Here is a 17,181-nt window from a genome sequence, read left to right on the forward strand (position 1 = left end):
CAGAGAAGTAAAGTAGCTTTTTCCCCAAGATCATATAATGTGTAGTGGTAGAGCTAAGATATGTTCATAATTGACTCAGGAGCATGTGGTTAAACTTCTGAGATGCTACCACTTGACACCTGGGGGAAATAGTGTCATCTTCACTGTATATTATTGTAGAATCTCCAGTGTCTGTATAGGTATCTATGGAGTTTATCATTACAGCTGTGAAATGTCCAGTGAGATCTGCTCAGTCTCAGAATACATAGGAATCTGCTAGAGGACATAATGAACTAGTTCAGTGTAGTTGGTCTAATTGTTCATTACTGAGGTCACCAAAAGGTCATTGCTAGTTCCTTGAAAGGTAATTCCTACACAAATTAGAGATTGGAAGATGGCCATCCATTTGTTGAATTATTTAACTGATTTTGATGCTATTAAATAAACTCATTTTTAGAGTTAGCAGGTATATAAAAGTTGTAGCAGTTCTTTTTTTTTTTTTTTGTAGCAGTTCTTGAAATGCTCTTAGTATTGTAGTTGGGAGCCACTTCTTGAGGTCCATATTTAATAAATTTCTCCTCAATTTCTGGCACATTTCAGATTCTTCTGATTTTATTTACCATACATATTACCTAATCATATTCTAGTTTATGTATAGAGTGTTTCAATGCCCAATATTCTTATGAGAATAATAATTTTGTTAATTTTTTTTAAGCAGCTGTAAAATCTGCTTTAAGGAGTAATATTTATCCTGAAGGAATAATCCACATAGTTGTTCTAATTAAGTAATTTCTATCTTTCCTGTGTAATTTGCTGTCAGTCAGTTCAGTCACTTCGTCATGTCTGACTCTTGGTGACCCCATGGTCTGCAGCATGCCAGGCTTCCCTGTCTATCCAACTCCCAGAGCTCGCTCAAACTCATGTCCATTAAATAACACAGAACAGTGGCTTAACATTCACAGATACGGAAGAAGTTTTTCTGTTACTCATCTCTAGGGACAAAGACTCTTCTTAGTTTAACTGTAAACTAAAAAATGGCCTAATCTATACATGCTCGGTAAAATTTGATCCATAGTTCAACTAAATTCATGATAAAGCTTTTAATTGTAATTCTTCATCAAGGTATATAACACTGATGTGTAAAAACACATCAGAAATGTTGTCTCTGGGTGTGTCTTAAACTCCTTCTAAGAACAGTAGTTTTTACTTTCTTGAATGAAATGGAAAAGAGGCTAAGAGCTAAAAAGTTCTAAACATGAGATTTAGTATTTCCATCTTGGTGTCTCATCTCTTTTTTAGTTTTCTCCACCACGGTTGTGTGCTAACTTCCTGGCTTGGAATATGGTATTCAAAACATTTATTTGTTATTTTCATCAAACGCAGTCCATTCTTTCTGAGTCTGAGCTCCATCTGTAATGCCTTATATTTTGTAAGAAGACCTAAGATGATTGTAGCCTAAAGTGGAGTATCTGAGTTTGGATGGAGAATTTTTCCTCTGTCAAGCTGATGTGCTTTATAGTGCAAAGCTAGAGAAATGATGGGAACAATCTTTTTAATCATCTTACTGTATTTAAATAGTGTTACAGCAAAAAGACTAAAGGTGTTTCAGATGGTAAAGAATCTGCCTGCAAAGCAGGAGACCCAGGTTCTAATCCTGGGTCAAGAAGATTCCCTGGAGAAGGGAATGGCTATATACTCCAATATTCTTGCCTGGAGAATTCCATGGACAGAGGAGTTTGACAGGCTATAGTCCATGAGGCTATATAGTTCATGTCAATGAGGACATGACTGAGCAACTAACCCTTTCACTTTGGGCTTCCCGGGTGGCTCAGTGGTTAAAAAAAAAAAAAAATCTGCCTGCCAATACAGGAGATGTGGGTTCTATCTCTGGGTTCGAAAGATCTCCTCAAGGAGGAAATGGCAACCCTCTCCAGTATTCTTGCCTGGGAAATGCCATGGATAGAGAAACCTAGCGGGCTATGGTCCATGGAGTCACAAAGAGTCAGACACGACTGAGTGACTGAACATATTAACATGAAAGATGGGAAATGGGCTGTGATTTTTATTCTAGGCAGAGAGGAGTACTCATACTTCGTCTTAGGTACAGAAGAGAAGGAGGGAGAAGTAACACTGCCACCCACTGGAGTCCACTTCTCCCAGATGCAGAGAGGCACTCAGCCTTAGACTCCCCAACCCGAGAGGAAGCCTGTGCTCTGTAGCATTCCCTTTATAGCTTGAGATACAGGAGTCTATGTGAGTTCTCTCTCCACACACCACGTCCTTGAAGAATCATCTTCACCCTTTTTTCCCCCATCTGCATTCCTTGACATTACATTCTGATTCTGTGGTTTGTGATATCCACCCAAATCCAAACCTTATTCACAGAAGAGCCTTTGGTATGTTTCTAAGGGAAGTGAACTTGAAGTCTGATCACCCAGTTTCAAGTTCAGGAGCCACAACTTAACCAGTGATACTACTTTAGACTTAACCTCTCTGTGGCATATTTTCACTACTTGTAAATTTCAAATAATAATACTTGCCTTAATTTTTCCATACATTGTTTTGAGCATGAAATGAGGCAAGAATATGAAAATATTTTGTAAAAGTTATATATGTTTTTGTTTTTATTATTGTAATTTAAAAGTGTTAAAAACATTGCTTAGATTCTTCTACACTTCAGATTCCTTTCAGGCAAATTAGTAGTTATCAGAGAGGCCAAAAGTAAATAGAAATGAAGTCAACAACTGTAGATCATCACAATACCTGGGGACTTCCCTTTATCCACTTGGTTCCTCTGAACCCGGGTACTTGGAGTGTGGTCTGTGGATCAGAAGCATTGGTGTAACCTGAGAGCTCATAGAAATGCAGACTCTTGGGTTCCACCCTAGATTTACAGGTTCAGAATCTGCATTTTAATAACTCCAGATGCTTTGTGTACACATTGAAATTTGAGAAGCACAGTGTGGCATATTATGTGGCACGATGAAAATCAGAACCACAATGAGGTATCACCTCACCCTGGTCAGACTGGCTATCATCAAAAAGTCTATAAACAGTAAATCCTGGAGAGAGTGTAGAGAAAAGGGAACCCTCCTACACTATTGGTGGGAAAATAAATTGGTGCAACCAGATGAGAACAGTATGGAGGTTCCACAAAAAACTAAAAATAAAGTTGTCATATGATCCAGCAAGTCCACTCCTGGGCATATATCTGGAGAAAACTCTTAACTCAAAAATCATGCACCCAGTGTTCATAGCAGCACTATTTACAATAGCCAAGACATGGAAACAACCTAAATATCCCTTGATGGATGAGTGGATAAAGAAGATATGTGTGTGTGTGAATGTGTGTGTGTATGTATACACATAATGGAGTATTATTATTCAGCCATATAAAGAATGAAATAATGTCATTTGCACTAACATGGATGGACCTAGAAATTATCATACTAAGAGTATTAAGTTAGACAAGGATAATTATCATATGGTATCATTGATATGTGGAATCTTCAAAAGATGATAAAAATGAACTTATTTACAGGATAGACTCACAGACATGGAAAACAAACTTACAGTTACTAAAGTGAGAAGGTAAGGGAGGGATAAATTTGGGATTTTGGATTAACAGATGTAGAATACTATATATAAAACAAATAAACAGCAAGGACCTACTGTATAGCACATGGAACTGTATTTAATATAATAAATGCAAAAGGCAAAATGGTTGTCTCGGGAGGTCTTACAGGTAGCTAAGAAAAGAGAGGTGAAAGAAAGGCAAAGAAGAAAAGGAAAGATATACCCATCTGCATGCAGAGTTCCAGAGAATAGCAAGGAGAGATAAGAAAGCCTTCCTAAATGATCAATGCAAAGAAATAGGAGACTGTCTTTTCACCTTGCTTATAGTTTCCTTTGTTGTGCAGAAGCTTTTAAGTTTAATTAGGTCCCATTTGTTTATTTTTGCTTTTATTTCCAATGTTCTGGGAGGTGGGTCATAGAGGATCCTGCTGTGATGTATGTCAGAGAGTGTTTTGCCTATGTTCTCCTCTAGTTTTATAGTTTCTGGTCTTAGGTTTAGATCTTTCATCCATTTTGAGTTTATTTTTGTTTATGGTATTAGAAAGTGTTCTAGTTTCATTCTTTTACAAGTGGTTGACCAGTTTTCCCAGCACCACTTGTTAAAGAGATTGTCTTTAATCCATTGTATAGTCTTGCCTCCTTTGTCAAAGATAAGGTGTCCATAGGTGTGTGGATTTATCTCTGGGCTTTCTATTTCGTTCCATTGATCTATATTTCTGTCTTTGTGCCAGTACCATAGTGTCTTGATGACTGTGGCTTTGTAGTAGAGCCTGAAGTCAGGCAGGTTGATTCCTCCAGTTCCATTCTTCTTTCTCAAGATAGCTTTGGCTATTCGAGGTTTTTTGTATTTCCATACAAATTGTGAAATTATTTGTTCTAGCTCTGTGAAGAATACTGTTGGTAGCTTGATAGGGATTGCATTGAATCTGTAAATTGCTTTGGGTAGTATACTCATTTTCACTATATTGATTCTTCCGATCCATGAACATGGTATATTTCTCCATCTATTAGTGTCCTCTTTGATTTCTTTCACCAGTGTTTTATAGTTTTCTATATATAGATCCTTAGTTTCTTTAGGTAGATATATTCCTGTATTAGATCAGATCAGATCAGTCGCTCAGTCATGTCCGACTCTTTGTGACCCCATGAATTGCAGCACGCCAGGCCTCCCTGTCCATCACCACCTCCTGGAGTTCACTGAGACTCACGTCCATCGAGTCAGTGATGCCATCCAGCCGTCTCATCCTCTGTCGTCCCCTTCTCCTCCTGCCCCCAGCCATTAAAAAGAATACATTTGAATCAGTTCTAATGAGGTGGATGAAACTAGAGCCTATTATACAGAGTGAAGTAAGACAGAAAGTAAAACACCAATACAGTATACTAACGCATATATATGGAATTTAGAAAGATGGTAACAATAACCCTGTATACGAGACAGCAAAAGAGACACTGATGTATAGAACAGTCTTTTGTACTCTTTTGGACTCTTTGGGAGAGGGAGAGGGTGGGATGATTTGGGAGAATGGCATTGAAACATGTATATCATATATGAAACGAGCCACCAGTTCAGGTTCAATGCACGATACTGGATGCTTGGGGCTGGTGCACTGGGACGACCCAGAGGGATGGTACGGAGAGGGAGGAGGGAGGAGGGTTCAGGATGGGGAACACGTGTATACCTGTGGCAGGTTCATGTTGATAATATGGCAAAACCAATACAATATTGTAAAGTTAAAAAATAAAAAAAAAGAAATAGAAGAAAACAATAGAATGGGAAAGACTAGAGATCTCATCAAGAAAATTAGAGATTCTGAGGGAACGTTTCATGCAAAGATGGGCTCAATAAAGGATAGAAACGGTATGGACATAACAGAAGCAGAAAATATTAAGAAGAGGTAGCAAGAATACACTGAAGAACTATACAAAAAAGATCTTCATGACCCAGATAATCATGATGGTGTGATCACTCACCTAGAGCCAGGAATGTGGAATGTGAAGCCAAGTGGGCCTTAGGAAGCATCACTACGAACAAAGTTAGTGGAGGTGATGGAATTCCAGTTGAGCTAGTTCAAATCCTGAAAGATGATGCTGTGAAAGTGCTACACTCAATATGCCAGCAAATTTGGAAAACTCAGCAGTGGCCACAGGACTGGAAAAGGTCAGTTTTCATTCCAATCCCTAAGAAAGGCAATGCCAAAGAATGCCCGAACTACTGCACAATTGTACTCATCTTACACCCTAGCAAAGTAATGCTCAAAATTCTCCAAGCCAGTTTTCAGCAATACATGAACCGTGAATTTCCAGATGTTCAAGCTGGTTTTAGAAAAGGTAGAGGAACCAGAGATCAAATTGCCAACATCCACTGGATCATTGAAAAAGCAAGAGAGTTACAGGAAACATCTATTTCTGCTTTATTGACTATGCCAAAGCCTTTGTGTGGATCACAATAAACTGTGGAAAATTCTGAAAGAGATGGGAATACCAGACCACCTGACTTGCCTCTTGAGAAATCTGTGTGCAGGTAGGAAGCAAGAGTTAGAACTGGACATGGAACAACAGACTAGTTCCAAATAGGAAAATAAGTACGTCAAAGCTGTATATTGTCACCCTGCTTATTTAATTTATATGCAGAATACATCATGAGAAACGCTGGACTGGATGAAGCCCAGTTGGACTCAAGGTTGCAGGCAGATACATCAATAACCTCAGATATGCAGATGACATCACCTTTATGGCAGAAAGTGAAGAAGAACTAAAGAGCCTCTTGATGAAAGTCAAAGAGGAGAGTGAAAAAGTTGGCCTAAAACTCAACATTCAGAAAACTAAGATCATGGCATCCAGTCCCATCACTTCATGGCAAATAGATGGAGAAGCAGTAGAAACAGTGGCTGACTTTATTTTTCTGGGCTCCAAAATCACTGCAGATGGTGACTGAAGCCATGAAATTAAAAGACTCTTACTCCTTGGAAGGACCGACCTAGACAGCATATTCAAAAGCAGAGACATTACTTTGCCAACAAAGGTCCGTCTAGTCAAGGCTATGGTTTTTCCAGTAGTCACGTATGGATGTGAGAGTTGGACTATAAAGAAAGCTAAGTGCCAAAGAATTGATATTTTTGAACTGTGGTGTTGGAGAAGACTCCTGAGAGTCCCTTGGACTGCAAGGAGATCAAACCAGTCCATCCTAAAGATGATCAGTCCTGAGTGTTCATTGGAAGGACTGATGTTGAAGCTGAAACTCCACTACTTTGGCCACCTGATGCGAAGAACTGACTTATTTGAAAAGACCCTGGTGCCTGGAAAGATTGAAGGCAGGAGAAGGGGACGACAGATGATGAAATGGTTGGATGGCATCACTGACTCAATGGACATGAGTTTGGGTAAACTTTGGGAGTTGGTGATGGACAGGGAGGCCTGGTGAGCTGCAGTCCATGGGGTCGCAAAGAATCGGAGATGACTGAGTAACTGAACTGAACTGAATCCATGTTTATTTTAATTACTAGGCTTGAAGAATATTAGAAGAAAATATTGCTAGCTCATGAAATCTTTTATTTCTTAGATTTTCCTGAAGGTGAGGCTATCAAATAGCTTTTTTTTTTTTTTAATTTTTTTAAAAATTTTATTTTATTTTTAAACTTTACATTAAAAGATGAGTTAATTTAAGATATTAAAAGTAGTAGGGTAGGTGATACTTGGATATAGTAAAAATTAAGATGGCTCTTTTTTTGCAATTTGAAAATTTGTATTGGAATGTAGTATTTTTACAATGTTTTATTAGTTTCTGCTGTACAGCAAAGTGAACCAGCTATACGTATGCATATCCCCTCTGTTTTGGATTTCAGGAAGGTGGCTCTTACGTGATTGGCCTTTGGGGAACCCTGGTCTAGAAGCTGGTGAGAGTCAGAGCTGTGTCATACTAGTTGTGTGGGACCTCTGGCATGCCTCCAGCCCTGGTCAGGGGTTACATGTAGGAGGTATGGTTCTTATGTGCCAGGAATCCTGCTCAGACTAAGGGTGTTCAGAATCCTCTTCCACCAACCATCCTAGAATACAGACTGAACTCAAAGGTGTGGGACCCTTATCTCTCTCATTCAGTGCTCTTTTGGGAAGAGCTCAAGCACCAAAATACCCTTTATTTATTTACTGTTTAGAGGAACTTAGAAGAATCTTCAGTTTCTTTCCTTGTGCCTGCTTTAGCTAAGTTTTGATTCTGTGAACATTTATCCAGGAAAGTTCTTATTCCGCATAACTCAGTTTCCCTTTGGATATAGTTATGGAGTTAAGTTCATTTCCTTTTGAGGTCAGCTTTTAAAGATTGCCCTACATTTTTTTTTTCTTCTCTTTAGTTTCTTCAATAACTTTCAGAATTATATACGTAGTACAACTAAATTCTTCAGCATTTAGAATGGAGAGAGGGGCAATGCTTTATGAATTACCATGCTGTGCTTGTGCAAGTGCCCTGTGAATTCTTCTGAACCATTCTAGTGCTGCTAAAATAAACACCTGTGTTGCTCTTCAGTTCATCTTCCAGTTTTTTTCTTAGCTCTTTGCACTCCATATTGACATTACACTCTCTTTCTATAGTCTGTGATTAATACTTGAATCCATCACCTTACCCATATTATAGCATTTATTTGGGGAGAATTTCCTTGCAAATGATACTCTTTAGCCTCTTGATCATTTTTTTTTCTCCCCATGAAAAATCTTCCCAGGGAGAAGAAACAAACATTTATATCTTCTAAAGAAAAAAATGTGAAAAGTATTAATAGGAAAAAAAACTTTTTCAGAGATTTATAAATTGAAGAAAGGTGGTAACTGGCACTATTGGAAATAAAGATATCTATGAAAATTCTTGAATTGTCTGCATACAAAGCTGAGATAGTTAACTTGATTTTTTAAATATTACTTAGACTTATTATTGTCCTCCTGTGGATGGTTTCCATATTTGGGCTCTTTTTTGTTGTTTTAGTGGAGATACATTCTAAAATAATTTCTTTCCTACAGTTACTGAGTTTACCTACTTCCTAAAGTCTTTAATTTAAAGTATATACATCAAACAAAATTAGGAGACAAGTAGCAGACAAAGGGGAAAACTTTGCGTATACACATGACAAAGGCCTAATGTGCTTAATATATACAGAGTTCTCTAAATGACGGAAAAAGAAGAATAAACCGGTAGAAAAATGGGAGAGGATATAAACCTGAAGAAAAAAATTTTAATGGCTATTAAACATGAAAACATATTCAATCCATATATCATCAAGCACAAATCAAAACAAGTTGTCATTTTCTTTCAGGTTGACCAAAATTTAAATGTTTGAAAAACCCCAGTGTTAAAGGATAGGGAGGAAAAAAACATGTTGGAATTATAAACTGAATAATTTTTCTGAAGGGTGATTTGGCACTATTTATCAAAATGTGAAATGCATGTACATTCTGACTGTGAAATTTCACCAATATGCAGAGATATATAAAATAGTGTTACAGCATTATTTGTAATAGCTTGCACTGAAAGCGGTCTCTTTAGTCCCTCAGGACAGTTTACAGCAGTGCCATTATTTATTGAGCCAGTGGCAAAACATTCAGCAGCTTAAAAAGTGTGTTAGATTTATATGAAAAAAGTGGGAAAAACCAAAGTGTAGAAGCCTGTGTATAATATAGTCCCATTTGTATTCTTTTGAAAAAGAGAGAGGATAAAAGGATGCTAATGTATGTCGGGGGGAAAGTTCTTTGAAAAGATGTGCCAGCAACAGATAGCTGTTAATTCTGGGAAGAATTAACATCTCCTCCTGTCCCCACTTTTGTCCACATCTCTAATAGTAATGCTCTTCCTGAGTATTAACAGAGGGTCTCCACTTTCCCCAGTGAACGTCTTTTGAGAGAGAAAACAAGTGTCAGTGAAGTGGCCAAAGAGTTGACAATATGGGGGTGGGGTGCGGGGAAGACTCAATACCAAAAATGAAAAGCTTTATGCTAAAAACAGGCGTTCTTTGGTTTTTTCCTTTAGCCACTTAAAATAATTCAGATAAACATAATGGTACTTTCCTAAAGAAGAATTTGGTTTGGATTTCCTGGGTATTTGTTCCAACTGCCGCTTGCTCCTATAGGGAAAACAAGGTCATTAAATCATCCTCATTTTCATGGCTGGTTTGAAGGTGGAGGCTTTGGGTTGTTGATGAAATCTTCTTTGAAGTGGACTCTTGCCTTCTTGAAATAGGCCTTGACATGCCTGGGTTCCCCCAGTGCCCAGAAGTGCATTTGGACACCTAGACTGAGTTATAAAACAGATCTTACTTTTAAATCTTGCCTTTTCCAGTTGCCTGGCATTTTAAATTTACCCAATAGCATTTTACTTAGTTTCTTTTTTTTTTTTTTTAATATTTTCAGAAAGCTATTTGAAATTTTGAGGAACCTCAGTTTTTAACTCAAGTAACTATTCCATATATAAGTATCATTTTGATAGTTAATATAATATTTAATATTTTCCAGTTTCCAGCCACTCCCCGCTCTGTCCCTTCCCCACTGCCCACCCCCAGGACAGCATCTGGTGTGATAAACTCATCCTTTATTTTGCCTTCAGGGCCCTCTACCAGTACTCTGTTTGGGTGTCTGGGAACCGGCTGTGGAGAAACCCTTTGCCAAGTGATAGCTTCTACTCGCTTTAACACACAGTGGAGTGGGAACCATGACCAAAAGTGTTTCCAACTGTATTTCTGCTTTTTGCTGCCACTTGTGTTCTCCCTCTGCAGTTCTTCTCATCTGAACTCTGTGGCAGTGACTGTGCTCGTTTCTTTCAGATGGAGATTATTTTACCTTTACAAGACATGAACCCATTGGTGTGTGTGGACAGATCATCCCGGTGAGTGTATCTCCTCACGCCCCGTATTTATTTTCATTTGAACCAGTTCTCTTAAAGATACATAAAACATGGACTTCAGCAATGTGTGTTTTCCATTACTGGGGGAAAAAAACTGAGCTCATGTTGTTGACATATCTTTAACAGCCTCCCTGCAAATGCTTATTTGAACAGGTTAATAGGGTTTCAGCTTCGTTACCAGGAGTTGAATTCTCAAGTTATGGAATTCTCATGATTAAAATAAGCAAAGCAAAGCCCAGTGTATTAATAACCTGCCTTCAGTTATGGATGTCCATTCAGCTTATGGAAAATTAATGCTTTGTTATATTTGCTTGTTTATTTTTTAGAACTGTGACTCACCATTTTTCCAGGCATATTGTTTGATATGGTCTTTTAATCCCATTCTTTCCCACTGTTTCTTTTCACAAGAATCTAGATAGAAGACCCTACAGAAGACACAGCAGTACAATTAACGTCACAGTCATAATTGAAACCATGCCGTGCTGTTGTGTGTCTTGTACAGGGAAATGGATGTAGTGCTTAGTGTTTGGATTGGAACATTAAACATTGTCTTTTTTTCCCCCCTCTGCCTCATACATAGCCTTGGCACTATACAAAACATCATCGAGTCTTCCAGCAGGAGAGTCTAGCTAATCATTCTGGCAAGGATTTCAGGGGAGCCTCAATTTAAATTCTTAAAGTACAGACAAGAAGTTTTCTCAAAATATAGGAGAATAACTCAAGATAATCTTCAGCTTTGGGAGCCAAAGATTTGGGAGACATATTAATGAATTATTTTAAAGGTCCCCAAACCCTGGGTTACTGTGAAATTTATTCGAGAATGAAAGGAGAAGATGAGAGATTTGGTTTAAGTTCTTCTGCCCCTAAACCACCCAGGGAAATCCCACTCAGATCAGAGCCGGGTTGAGGTCTGTCACCTTAATTGCAGGAACTCAAACCTGCGTTTCCTGCCTTCCTCAGACTCAGTTAGCTGCAGCTTTCACTGACAGGACAAGAGCCGCTTGTCAGCCAGCTCAGCTCAATTACTGCGCTCCCAAGATTTATATACTGTAGATGGAATTAAAACATCACTGTGTACTCCCAAGTTTATAAACAACTAAGGGGGAAAGAAATTGGGTGTTTGGTGAAGGCACGACACTTGTATATTTTTGCAAGCTTGCCAGGGCCAGTGAGAATCCTTCAAGGATGGCAGCTGAGATGCTTCAGGCAGAAACACATTGTGCTCAGGGGCTGGAGCCAGGGCACCAGGGTCTCTGTTTTCTTTCTTAATGAAATTATCAACGACACCTGATAGTACTGAGGCTCATGCCTGCACTTATAACAATACAAGCTTAATATCCTTTTTAAAATTGGTTTAAACCGTCTTAGGCCCCAGTCTCAGATACACACATATATTTTTTAGTCTCCATTAGTTTATTTTGCAGTGGCCAGGAGACGAACTAAGATTTTTGCATCCTCATCAGCAGATGTACTTTATTTTTTGTAATTGTGTGTTTTGTGACAATACACGTAGGTAAAGAAAAAGGTACTGCCGTGAAATACACGCTGACTTCTAGGTCTTCCTCTCTGAAGAGCTTTTATACCAGCCTGAAACCCTGGTATAAAAAATCACAAATGCAAGAAAAAGTTTTCATACACAAGAACTTACTGGAACCAAAAGCTAATTTTAAAAACATATAAAATGACAACAATGAAAAGCTGAAACAAAACAAAGACTCCCTTTTTACGATAAGATTTCTTTTTGTGGGTAGCTGGAAAATAGTAATTTGCTGACCAGAGAGAGAATAGGGGAGATTTTCAAGGTCAATCCTGTTCTCTTCTTAATGAAGTAATTAAAAAATCCAAACATCTATACTCTGTGGTGGGACAAGATTTATGTTGAGGACCAGTCTGAGAAATCTGAGAAGTCACAGCTTGAAAACAAAGTAATGGAGGAATATTTTTCCATCTATCAACCCTGAGTTTTTGCCTTTCAGTGGAACTTCCCCCTGCTGATGTTTGCTTGGAAAATTGCTCCAGCTCTGTGCTGTGGCAATACAGTAGTTATTAAACCAGCAGAACAAACACCACTCAGCGCGCTCTACATGGGAGCCCTCATCAAGGAGGTAAGAGAAACCGACCTCAGGAGTGGCTCCCACCCTCCTTACAGTTGGGGTCTACTGGAGCATATCCGATTTAATGTGCTTCATCAGCTTTCACAAGCCACGTTTCCTCCAATTCTGTTTTGTTAGGCTGGCTTTCCACCAGGAGTCATCAATATTTTGCCAGGATACGGGCCAACGGCCGGGGCAGCAATAGCTTCTCACGTTGGCATAGACAAGATTGCGTTCACAGGGTCTACTGAGGTAGGTGCCTGAGAAACCACAGCTTAAAGAACAGTTCTGCAAATGAGTAGAGGGTTTGAGAGAAAATTGAAAATGTTACCCATGGACTGAACACCCAAAGAGCAGTGGCTACTCAAGGTCTTAACAAGCAGATAAGACCTTAACAAGGTCTTATCATAGCTAGAAGACTGATGGGTGACAAAGTAAAGGTGGACATTGACTATTTGTGTCTCAAATCTCTGGATTCTTGTGTGTTCCATTTGTATGAGACCTGTCCCAGAAAAACAAAACCATATTATATTTTGAAATAAAAGGAACATATATCAGAGGCAAAAACAAACTAACAAACTGTCCCAAAAGAGTCTATCCCAGAAGCTGGGGTTCTGAACACTTTCTTGAATCAAAAACACAAATTAAGAACTGGAGATGTAAATTAATCTCTGGTCAAGATGAAAATGGAAACACAGCTTTGTCTTATCATTATATCCCCAACTCCTGTAGATGCTATTTGCAGCTAACTATGACCATGAGCATTAAAAGGTCAGAGAGAGTAGAGATCAGCAATTTTTTTCTGCAAAACACAGCCAGATAGCAAATGTTATAGACTTTGCTGGCAATATGGTCTCTATTGAAGCTACTTAACTCTGCCCCTGGAGCACAAAGTAGCCATAGGTAATATAGTATGAACTGAACCCAGCTGCAGGCGAGCACTGCATGTCCTATACTGACCTAGCTCTGGGGTCAGTGGGCTCTGCCTGCCTGTCCACTTCTTGGCTCAAGCACTACTGGGCCACATGTCTTTCAGGAGTTATCAGTCATTCTGGTCAGATGCGACTAGAAGACACTCTTCAGTGAATGGTGCTGTGGTTCAGCTTCTTGTTTGGGCAGGGCAGACTGGGCCGTAGGGCTGGCAGAAGTCCTCATTTGAGGAGATGAATCAGGCCGATCTGCACCCATCTGTGTTCCCTGGTCAGAGTGTGCCCCTAGTTTGGTTCTGCAGATGAGCAGAGCCACTGGTTGGGATTATTGCTTGGTCACTGCAGATGTGAATTCAGTCTGCCAGGATTTGTGTGTTGCAACCCCTCCCCCTCTCTCTGTTGCAGTCTCATTTCTGTGGTGGTTGAGCTCTGCAGATTCCCCTGCAGTTCCCATGGTGTGAGATCAGAGTAGTGGCTCCCACAGGTCAGCTCACAGTTCTGAGTTCTCCTTTCCCACTGGAGAAGCCAGAGGGTCAAGAGAAATGTCTCCCCATGATGCTGCAGTGGCCTCTGGGAGGGCAGTATAGTCACAATGTAGCTGCTTTTCTTAACCCTTCTCATGGGTCTCTGGTACAGGGGAGTGCTTCCCGCTTAACCTTGTGTTCTAGGGTCCTTTAACAATTGTTCCTTACGCTTCTTGTGAAGGAAAGCAAAGTCTGGAGCAGTCTGTGTTGCCATCTTGGTAACATCACTCCTCAGTATTTTCACTAGTACCAGATTGCTTTAATTATAAGATTTTAAAAGATGTGTTGGAGTATGGCAGGCAATATACCCTCCTATATGGTTTTTCAAAACCTTTAGGCTGTTCTTGTACATTCTTTCAGATAAAATTTCAGTTTGGTTTTCCAAGTACCTTACCTTCCTCCACACATCTCTCATTGGAATTTTGATTGGCATCCCATTACCTGTCTGTATTAAATTGAAGATGAGTGTTCTTTCTAGAAGACTGACATCTCATCCAGGAACATGGTGTAAAGCTCTTCAGTTATCTGCCCTACAGTGTTCTTCACTGATGTCATCATTTACATCTTAGGCTTGTCTTGATAAATTAATTTCTAGGGATTTTTTTTTTCTTCCAAGGATATTTCAATTTAAAAACTGGGCACTTTTTTTAAAGTCCCAGTACTATGTGTTGGAAAGTCATGTTGAGAGGATGACCTAATCTTTCAGGCCAGACAAGAAGTGACATAGTGGATCAATAAGAACATAAGTGCTTGTTTCCAAGTTGCCTGGGTTTAAGTCTCTGTTTTGCCATTCAAAAAGTTTTTTTAAACTTTTAAAAAGACTGAAGTATAATTTACATACAATAAAATGCATTCATTTAAGTACCAAATACACACTGTCACATAACCATCACCCAAACTAAGATATAGAATATTTCCATACCCTGAAACATTTCTCATATCATCGGCCCCAGGCAATCAGTGACCCTCTTTGTTAATTTTCCTTCCTCTCTTTCCTTCCTTTATATAAATGGAATATACAATATGTACTCTCCCGTGCCTAGTGGTGGTGGTGGTGGTTTTTTTGGTGAGGGGTTTGTTGTTCAGTATTTAATCAATTATTGATATGATTGGATTTGAATCTCCCATTTTCACTTTTATTTCTACTTGTCCCATCTGCTTTTTGTCCCCTTTCTCCTCGTTTTCTGCCACATTTCGGATGAATTGAGTACTCCATTTTATCTTTCATTTTGGATTATCAGCTAAGCCTCTTTTTAAAGTAGTTGCTTTAGTAATTACAATGTGCGTTTTAATCACAGTCTACTATTTAAAAGTATTATGTTATACTGTAATGTAATAACAGTACAACGGAATTCTTCTGTTTTTCATTGCATCCTTCATGCTGCAGCTGTTCTAGAATTCACTGTAACGTATGTATGTAGCCCATAGTACATTGCTACACTTCTTGTTTTAAAAATTCAACTATCTCTTCAAAGTGAAAGTGTTAGTTGCTCAGTTGTGTCTGGTTTTTTGCAACCCCATGGACTGTAGCCCACCAGGCTCCTCTGTCCATGGAATTCTCCAGGCAAGAATATCGGAGTGGGTAGGCATTCCCTTTTCCAGGGTATCTTCCCAACCCAGGGATCAAATCTGGATCTCCAGCATTGCAGGCAGATTCTTTACCATCTGAGCCATCATGAGAAAACAAAATTATTTTACATTTACTCACATACTTACTGTTTCTAGCCCTCTCTCTTTTTTTTTGCCTATGTTTCTTTCTGATATAATTTTTCTTCTGTATAGAGAGCTTTCTTTAGCATTTCTTATAGTGTGGATCTGTTAGTGACAAATTCTCTCAGCTTCTGTTTATCTGAATATTTATTTTGTTTTCATTTTTTATGATTTTTTGTGAATATAAAATTCTGATTCAACAGTTTTTATTTTGTTTTATTTTGCTTCAACACTTTAAAGATGTCATTCTGTTTTTTTTTAATGACTTGCTCTGTTTTTTATAAGTTAGCAGTCATTCTTATCTTTGTTCTACTATATATAATGTTTTTTCAAATATGTATGCTTTTCCTATCTATTAATTTTTGAAAGGATGCTGAACATTGGGCCCATTACATTATGGACCATGTAGATTTTGTTTTCTTTCTTTTAAGAGTGCTGGACTTTTTTCTGTTAGGTAATTAAATCACTTGCAGTACAGGTAGACCCTTTTGACACTTAATTTTAAGCTTCATTAAGGACTAGTTTATCTTTTACTAAGATAATAAAATATATTAAGATTACTAAGTTGGGATCCTTCTGGATTTTGTAGTGAATATTCTCAGTGTTCAACTAGGTCTTTCTACTCTGGTTAGTCAAAACTCAGACGTCCCCAACCCTGTATGAGCTCTGAGGATTATTCAGCATACAAATTCCGTGATCTTTGTTCTTTATCCCGTCTCGTGAAGTATACCAGTCACCACAGGTATACAGCCTGAGAACTGATGGGACCCCCATAAGTTTCCTTGACTGCATTGTCAGTACTCTCTGGTACTAAGCCTTTTACTTTTTAACCACCTCATTCTCTATAAACTCTAATCTATTTCATCATTTCAGTGAGATCAGCACGTTCTACTTTGGTCTTAACATCCCATGATGCAAAAGGTCTTCCCTTGTTTCTTTTCTTTTTTTTAAATTTTTAAAAAATTTTATTTTTAATTGGAGGATAATTGCTTTACAATATTGTGATGGTTTCATTCCCTTGTTTCTTTTATCTCTAGAATCACAGTCCCATACTGCATGATATTCCATTTAAAGGAGGCAATTTCATGTACTTTTCTAGTTGTTTACAGTGCGAGGGCAAGTTCAGTGACAGTTTTTGAGAAATAGACTGCCAGTTATTCCTACAGCCAAAATGAGTTTATTCAGAATCAGCAAAGAATTGCAGTTTGGGGTCTACAGCCATGGCAAACCCCATGCACATCCTTCCACAGCAAGGAGAGTAGAGTACTCTTTTAAAGAAGGGAAAAGGAAATTGGAGAGCTGTAGTAAACAGAGTCCACTGGAGAAATTGAGAGTTTGAAGTATAGTTGCTTTTTGTTGCCTAACTTGTGACAGTCTCCTCTCATTGCGTGAACTCTTGCCAGGTAAGAAGAAGTTTTTCTTTTTTCTGTTGGGCTCTGCTACTGTCATAAGTGGTAGAGCTCCCTTTTCTGATCTCCCAAGTCTATTTTGAT

General features: G+C 38.6%; 1 protein-coding gene across 1 annotated transcript in view; it reads left to right on the forward strand.

Moving 5' to 3' along the window:
• The window catches only part of ALDH1A2 (aldehyde dehydrogenase 1 family member A2), a 125,234-nt gene that overhangs the window by 68,911 nt on the left and 39,142 nt on the right, over nucleotides 1-17,181 (forward strand). The window contains exons 5-7 of the mRNA XM_002690855.6: nucleotides 10,353-10,414; nucleotides 12,409-12,537; nucleotides 12,664-12,777. Of these exons, the coding sequence (XP_002690901.1) occupies nucleotides 10,353-10,414; nucleotides 12,409-12,537; nucleotides 12,664-12,777 (305 nt within the window). The remainder of the gene's footprint in view (nucleotides 1-10,352; nucleotides 10,415-12,408; nucleotides 12,538-12,663; nucleotides 12,778-17,181) is intronic.

The sequence above is a fragment of the Bos taurus genome, chromosome 10 (assembly GCF_002263795.3).
Source record: "Bos taurus isolate L1 Dominette 01449 registration number 42190680 breed Hereford chromosome 10, ARS-UCD2.0, whole genome shotgun sequence".
NCBI lineage: Eukaryota > Metazoa > Chordata > Mammalia > Artiodactyla > Bovidae > Bos > Bos taurus.